This window comes from Rhinoraja longicauda, chromosome 34, assembly GCF_053455715.1.
Source record: "Rhinoraja longicauda isolate Sanriku21f chromosome 34, sRhiLon1.1, whole genome shotgun sequence".
NCBI lineage: Eukaryota > Metazoa > Chordata > Chondrichthyes > Rajiformes > Arhynchobatidae > Rhinoraja > Rhinoraja longicauda.
Window position 1 is genome coordinate 10,123,454 of NC_135986.1, and position 7,275 is coordinate 10,130,728.

General features: G+C 52.2%; 1 protein-coding gene across 1 annotated transcript; it reads left to right on the forward strand.

Moving 5' to 3' along the window:
* The first annotated feature begins 403 nt into the window (after nt 1–403).
* LOC144609332 (galactose-3-O-sulfotransferase 2-like) lies at nt 404–6,498 on the forward strand. The gene is made up of 2 exons (XM_078427757.1): nt 404–661; nt 5,689–6,498. Exons 1-2 carry the CDS (start codon nt 404–406, stop codon nt 6,496–6,498), a joined length of 1,068 nt encoding a protein of 355 aa, XP_078283883.1.
* Nucleotides 6,499–7,275: the final 777 nt, after the last annotated feature.

A 7,275-nucleotide genomic window follows, 5' to 3' on the forward strand; every position in this document is an offset into this window, starting at 1 on the left:
GCTGTTTGTAACGAGCTTGGACGTTCTCCCCGTGACCTGCGTGGGTTTTCTCCTGGTCTCCGATTTCCTCTCTCACTCCAAAGGCGTGCGGGTTTGTAGGTTAATTGGCCTTGGTAAAATTGTAAATTGTCCCCCGCCCGCTGTGTGTTGGATAGCGTTAGTGTGCGGGGATCGCTGATCGGCGCGGTCTCGGTGGGCCGAAGGGCCTGTTTCCGCGCTGTACGCCTAAACTAAAGCGAATTAGTCTTCTGAAGAACTTGACAGTCTTCTGAAGAATAACACAACTCCAGGTGCTAGCATTTCCGAATTGTCCCCATCAGAACAATTCTTCAGTGGACTGAGAACCAACTGAGGATTATAGAGCTTCAAATTGAACCTAGTTTGCAGGGCCATACTCGTGTGAATGGACCGTGATGGTCTGACGTACACTCGCACGTACTTAAGCAATTCTTCAAGCCCACTGACATCTACGTCGTCTCCACCTTGGAGCTACCACCCCATGGTCTCCACCTCGGAGCTGCCCCCCGTGGTCTCCAGCTCGGAGCTCCCCCCCGTGGTCGTCACCTCGGATCTGTCCCCCGTAGTCTCCAGCTCGGAGCTGCCCCCATGGTCTCCAGCTCTGAGCTCCCCCCCCGTGGTCGTCACCTCGGATCTGCCCCCCGTAGTCTCCAGCTCGGAGCATGCTCCCCGTAGTCTCCAGCTCGGAGCTCTCCCCTCATGGTCTCCAGCTCGGAGCTCTCCCCCCGTAGTCTCCAGCTCGGAGCTCTCCTCCCGTAGTCTCCAGCTCGGAGCTCTCCCACCCGTAGTCTTCACCTCGGAGCTCACCCCCCGTAGTCTGCAGCTCGGAGCTCACCCCCTGTAGTCTCCAGCTCGTAGCTCTCCTCCAGTAGTCTCCACCTCGGAGCTCACCCCCCGCAGTCTCCTGCTCAGAGCTCCTCCCCACCCGCGATCTCCACCTCGGAGCTCCCCCTGGTGGTTTAGTTTAGAAACACCAGTGGAGAAACATGCCCTTCAGTCCACCAGCGATCACCCCGAACACTAACACTATCCCACAGAAACAAACACAGGACAATTTAACATTTACACGCAGCCAATTACCTGCACATCTTTGGAGTGTGGGAGGAAACATACATACGTGCACGTACATACCTGCATGTCTTTGGAGCGTGGGGGGAAACCGAAGATCTTGGAGAAAACCCACGCAGGTCACGGGGAGAATGTACAAACTCCGTACAGACAGCGCCCGTAGTCGGGATCGAACCCGTGTCTCCGGCGCTGCATTCGCTGTAAGGCAGCAACTCTACCGCTGTGCCACCGTGACCGCCCACATCTCAAAGTAGTCTCCAGCCAGGAGCTGGTCAGCACGGACCCACTTGGTGGGCTGAAGGGCCTGCTTCCACGCTGTATCTCTTAAAATCTAAAGTCTATAGTGGAGTCGCTGCCTTATAGCGCCAGAGAGACGGGTGTTTGTGTGTGTGTGTGTGTGTGTGTGTTTGTGTGTGTGTGTGCGTGTGTGTGTGTGTGTGTGTGTGTGTGTGTGTGTGTTTCTGTGTGTGTGTGTGTGTGTGTGTGTATTATTAATAATATTAAGTTGAAGTTTATTTTATTTTGTACAGTGAGAAGCTGTTTGTTGCGTGCAAACCGGTCAGCGCAAAGACAATACACCTCCCTATAAGGTTTAATTTAGAGATACACTCTAACTCACCTCTTCAGCACTGCCTTCAACCACTGAAGGTCACCTCACCTCTGTCTCCTTTCTCTGTTCGTTTACTTATTTATCTATTTATTCACTTCTCTATGTTCTAGAAATCACTGTAAAGCGTCTTTGAGTGTTTGAAAAGCGCTATATAAATGTAATGCATTATTATTATTATTATTATACAATGCGGAAACAGGCCCTTTCGGCCCACCGGGTCCGCGCCGCCCAGCGATCACCGCACACTAACACTATCCTACACCCACCAGGGACAACTTTTACATTTACCAAGCCAATTAACCTACAAAGCTGTAGGTCTTTGGAGTGTGGGAGGAAACCGAAGATCTCGGAGGAAACCCACGCAGGTCACGGGGAGAACGTACAAACTCCGTACAGATAGCTCCCGTAGTCGGGATCGAACCCGGGTCTTACCTGCATTCGCTGTAAGGCAGCAACTCTACCGCTGCTCCACCTGTTTCCAGGACTGCAACTCAATGAAGTTTGAAGTTTAGTTTATTGCCACGTGTACCGAGATAGAGAAACATAGAAAATAGGTGCAGGAGGAGGCCATTTGGCCCTTCGAGCCAGCACCACCATTCAATGTGATCATGGCTGATCATCCACAATCAGTAACCCGTGCCTGCCTTCTCCCCATATCCCTTGATTCCACTAGCCCCTGGAGCACTAACTAATTCTCTTTTAAATTCATCCAGTGAATTGGCCTCCACTGCCTTCTGTGGCAGCGAATTCCACAAATTCACAACTCTCTGGGTGAAAAAGTTTCTTCTCACCTCAGTTTTAAATGGCCTCCCCTTTAGAGAAAACGTGTACCGAGGTACAGTGAAAACCTTTTGTTGCGTGCTCACCAGTCTCCCAGCTGTCCTCAGTTCTGGGCACATTGTTATAGGAAAGGTATTGTCAAGCTTGAAAGGGTTCAGAGAAGATTCAGGAGGATGTTGCCAAGACTAGAGGGTGTGAGCTACAGGGAGAGGTTGAGCAGACTGGGACTCTATTCCTTGGAGCGCAGGAGGATGAGGGGCGATCTTAGAGAAGTGTACAAAATCATGAGAGGAATAGGTCGGGTAGACGCACAGAGTCTCTTGCCCAGAGTAGGGGAATCGAGGACCAGAGGACATAGGCTCAAGGTGAAGGGAAAAGATTTAATAGGAATCCGAGGGGTAACTTTTTCACACAAAGGGTGGTGGGTGTATGGAACGAGCTGCCGGAGGAGGTAGTTGAGGCTGGGACTATCCCAACGTTTAACAAACAGTTAGACAGGTACATGGATAGGACAGGTTTGGAGGGATATGAACCAAACTTGTGCAGGTGGGACTAGTGTAGCTGGGGCATGTTGGCCGGTGTGGACAAGTTGGGCCGAAGGGCCTGTTTCCACACTGTATGACATCTATATTTCTCCGAGATCTCCGGTTTCCTCCTAAACTCCAAAGACGTACGGGTGTGTAGGTTAAGTGGCTTGGCGTATATGTCAATTGTCCCTGGTGTGCGTGGGATAGTGTTAATGCGCGGGGATGAATGGTCGGCGCGGACTCGGTGGACTGTTTCCGGGCAGTTAAATTAAAACTAAAGATTGAAGTGAACGGAAGTGGACAGCTGACCGTGTAATCTTTGTGACGCGTGTCTGAATCTCGTTGTACTTGTACAATAACAATAAAGATATTGTACAATACAATATAGACAATAGGTGCAGGAGGAGGCCATTCGGCCCTTCAAGACAGCACCGCCATTCAATGTGATCATGGCTGATCATTCTCAATCAGTTCCTGCCTTCTCCCCATACCCCCTGACTCCGCTATCCTTAAGAGCTCTATCTAGCTCTCTCTTGAATGCATTCAGAGAATTGGCCTCCACTGCCTTCTGAGCCAGAGAATTCCACAGATTCACAACTCTCTGACTGAAAAAGTTTTTCCTCATCTCAGTTCAAAATGGCCTACCCCTTATTCTTAAACTGTGTGGCCCGTGGTTCTCGACTCCCCCAACATTGGGAACATGTTTCCTGCCCCTAACGTGTCCAACCCCTTAATAATCTTATACGTTTCGATAAGATCCCCTCTCATCCTTCTAAATTCCATTGTATACAATCCTAGTCTCTCCAGTCTTTCAACATATGACAGTCCCGCCATTCCGGGAATTAACCTAGTAAACCTACGCTGCATGCCCTGAATAGCAAGAATATCGTTCCTCAAAATTTGGAGACCAAAACTGCACACAGTACTCCAGGTGCGGTCTCACTAGGGCCCTGCACAACTGCAGAAGGACCTCTTTGCTCCTATACTCAACTCCTTTTGTTATGAAGGCCAACATTCCATTAGCTTTCTTCACTGCCTGCTGTACCTGCATGCTTCCTTTCAGTGACTGATGCACGAGGACACCCAGATCTCGTTGTACGTCCCCTTTTCCAGGTCCCTGGGTGGGGGCTGTCATTGGGAGCTCCGGCAGCGGCAGCATCTTCGCCCTCCCCGAATCGCGGGGCTTGGGTCGGCCCGCCGCGGACCTTTTACCTTCCGGCGCGGCCTGGAACGTGGCAACTTCAACAGCCTGACCACGGGAGAAGACGGCAGGGGAAGAGAAACGGCATTCTGGCCTTCCATCGCAGTGAGGAGGGGACTGGAGGAGACTCACTGTGATGGATGCTTCTTATTTGTGTTTTGTGTTGGTTTGTGATTGTGCGTGTAATTGCTTATGTTATTGCTCTTACTGTTGGACTGTGGGTGACGAAATCCCGTCCAAAAGACTTGGGGTTTTTTTGGATGACAATAAAGGTAATTCTGATTCTGAACAGAAATTTAGACAACCCAGAGAAACAAAAATAGAAACAGTTAAAACAGTATAAAGTGCAAATAGGTCTGTGCCGGGTCGATGTGAGACATGACCATCCGAAGGACACAGTTATAGATTTAGAGATACAGCGCGGAAACAGGCCCTTCGGCCCCCCGAGTCCGCGACGCCCAGCGATCCCCGCACACTAACACTATCCTGCACACACTGGGGACAATTATTTTAACATATTACCCAGTCAATTAACCTACAAACCCGTACGTCTTTGGAGTGTGGGAGGAAACCGAAGATCTCGGAGAAAACCCACGCATGTTACGGGGAGAACGTACAAACTCGGTACAGACGGCGCCCGTAATCAGGATCGAACCTGAGTCTCCGGCGCTGCATTCGCTGTAAGGCGGCAACTCTACCGCTGCGTCAATGGGCGGCACTCCGCAGAGATAATCCGAGTTCTTTACCTTCAGTCTGAATAATCACACGTGATACTGGGTGAGCACGTCAGATTTATTCCACCATGGGGTTTCTTCCCGTGAGGATCTCCAGACACAATGCTAGTGTCTGAAAAGATCTCAATTCAGGGGAGGGGAAGAAGAACTTCTCCACGATTGTTTACTTTTTTATACAGAAAGGAAAAAGGGGCGTAACAGATAAAATTAAGGACCAATTACAAATCTATTACAATTCCCAGGGTTACAGAGAGAACAAAATCATTAACACAGGTCACATTCCCAGAAACCAAACCATTAATATAATCACATGCTTTTTCGGGGAAATGCATCAATTTACCTAGAGTGGATTCGAAACTTTTCCTACTTTCACACGCACCCATATAAGCAGTTGTTATTGAGAAAGAAACTTATCTCTATACACGAGCAATCTCACAGCTGCACAACCTTGCTCAACTGTTTCAATACACCGTCAGACAAGGGAGTAATACTCCTCTGTCTACTCCCTATCATTCATAAAGGGACAAACACATTCCATCCCAAGGATAACGTTTCTGCCAAAAGCATCCATTTTACTGCTTTCCACTGAAAATAAGGATTCATTTCATATTAGCTAAAACAACAAAAGAAACCATCTCAACTACAACAAAATATCAATATCTCTAATTAACTATCTCAACTAATAGCATAGATTCTCATCAGGACCGGTTCAGAGCAAGTGTACTATTGTGTTGTGTTGTGTTGTTGCAGGTGGAGAAGGTCATGGCCAAGGGGACCTTTTACTTCTCGATACTGCGGAACCCGGTGACGCTGATGGAGTCGTCCTTCACGTACTACAAGGGCTCGAGCCTGGCCTTCAAGAAGGTGGAGTCGCTGGAGCAGTTCCTCAGCCAGCCCTCGCGATACTTCTCACCCAAGGAGCGTGGGAGCCACTACGCCCGCAACCTGAGGTGGTTCGACTTTGGCTTCGACCATAACGCCAACGACTCCGCGCCCTACGTGGACCTGGTGCTGGAGGAGATCGGCGCCACCTTCCAGCTGGTGCTGGTCGCCGAGTACTTCGACGAGTCCATGGTGCTGCTGAAGGAGGCGCTGTGCTGGGGGCTGGACGACGTGGTCTCCTTCAAGCTCAACCTGCGCAGCAACGCCTCGGTCCGCCCCTTGTCCGAGCGGGCGGCCGGCCAGATCCGGGCCTGGAACGCGCTGGACTGGAAGCTGTACGCCCACTTCAACCGCACCTTCTGGCGGAAGGTGGAGCTCTACGGGCGGCAGCGCATGGCGGCCGACGTGCTGGCCCTCAGGGAGAAGCGCCAGGCCCTGATGGAACTCTGCCTCCAGGGCAGCAGCCCCGTGGACGCCAGCCAGATCCAGGACCGCAACATCAGGCCCTTCCAGTACGGCCGGGCGCGCATCATGGGCTACAACCTCAACCCCAACCTCGACGGAGGCACCCGGGAGAGGTGCCTGCGCCTGGTGATGCCAGAACTCCAGTACAAGGACCTCCTGGACGCCAAGCACTTCCCCTCGGCTCCCAGTAGCAAAGTCCTTCTGCATGTGTGAAGGAACGCCAACCAACTCCCCATCGTTCCAAGAACTATTCCCCAAACCCCAACCCATAATTATTTATAATTGCATCGAAATCTTGACCACTAGTCTCGTTGTGTCGGAGGTCCCAACCACAGCTCCCCCTCCAGCCCTGGGACTGATAACCTCTGTTGGTGGGACTTCCGTTGGGCTGTTCCCACCTCCCGAAGGGGAGGAAGGCCGCCCGGACAATTTTCCTCGCACTGTGGAAGGAATGGAAACGGGATCGGACTCGGCAACGACGGGGCCTGGGAAAAGCCACTGCGGGCTCTCTGGGCGATCACCAGGGGCCCGGGAAAAGCCACTGCGGGCTCTCTGGGCGATCACCAGGGGGCCCGAGAAAAGCCATTGTGGGCTCTCTGGGCGATCGCCAGGGGCCCGGGAAAAGCCACTATGGGCTCTCTGGGCGATCGCCAGGGGCCTGGCGGCCAGCGGCAAAGCACAACCTGCAAGGAAGGTCAGGGAGTTCCCCTTCTCTGACCCTCGCCCCCATGTGTTGGAGGCTGGTTGTTTAGCTACCCTTCCGGGGGGGCGGGGGTGGGGGCAGGGGAGTAGCAAGTGCCAGCTAATACCCCCTCCCTCCCTCCCTCCCTCCCTGCCTCCCGCCCTCCCCCCCTTCCCCCCTCCCTCCCTGCCTCCCTCCATCCCTCCCTTCCATCCCTCCTTCCCCTCCCCTCCCTCCCTCCCCTCCCCTTCTCTCCCCTCCCCTTCCTTCCCTCTGTCCATACCTCCTTCCCTTCCCTCCCCTCCTCT

Bases quoted from the DNA above. Each gene is read 5' to 3' on its own strand.
- LOC144609332 (XM_078427757.1), top strand. From the start codon at position 404: ATGGACCGTGATGGTCTGACGTACACTCGCACGTACTTAAGCAATTCT. The intron at 662-5,688 runs GTAGTCTCCAGC...GTGTTGTTGCAG, and splicing joins TCACCTCGGATCTGCCCCCC to GTGGAGAAGGTCATGGCCAA.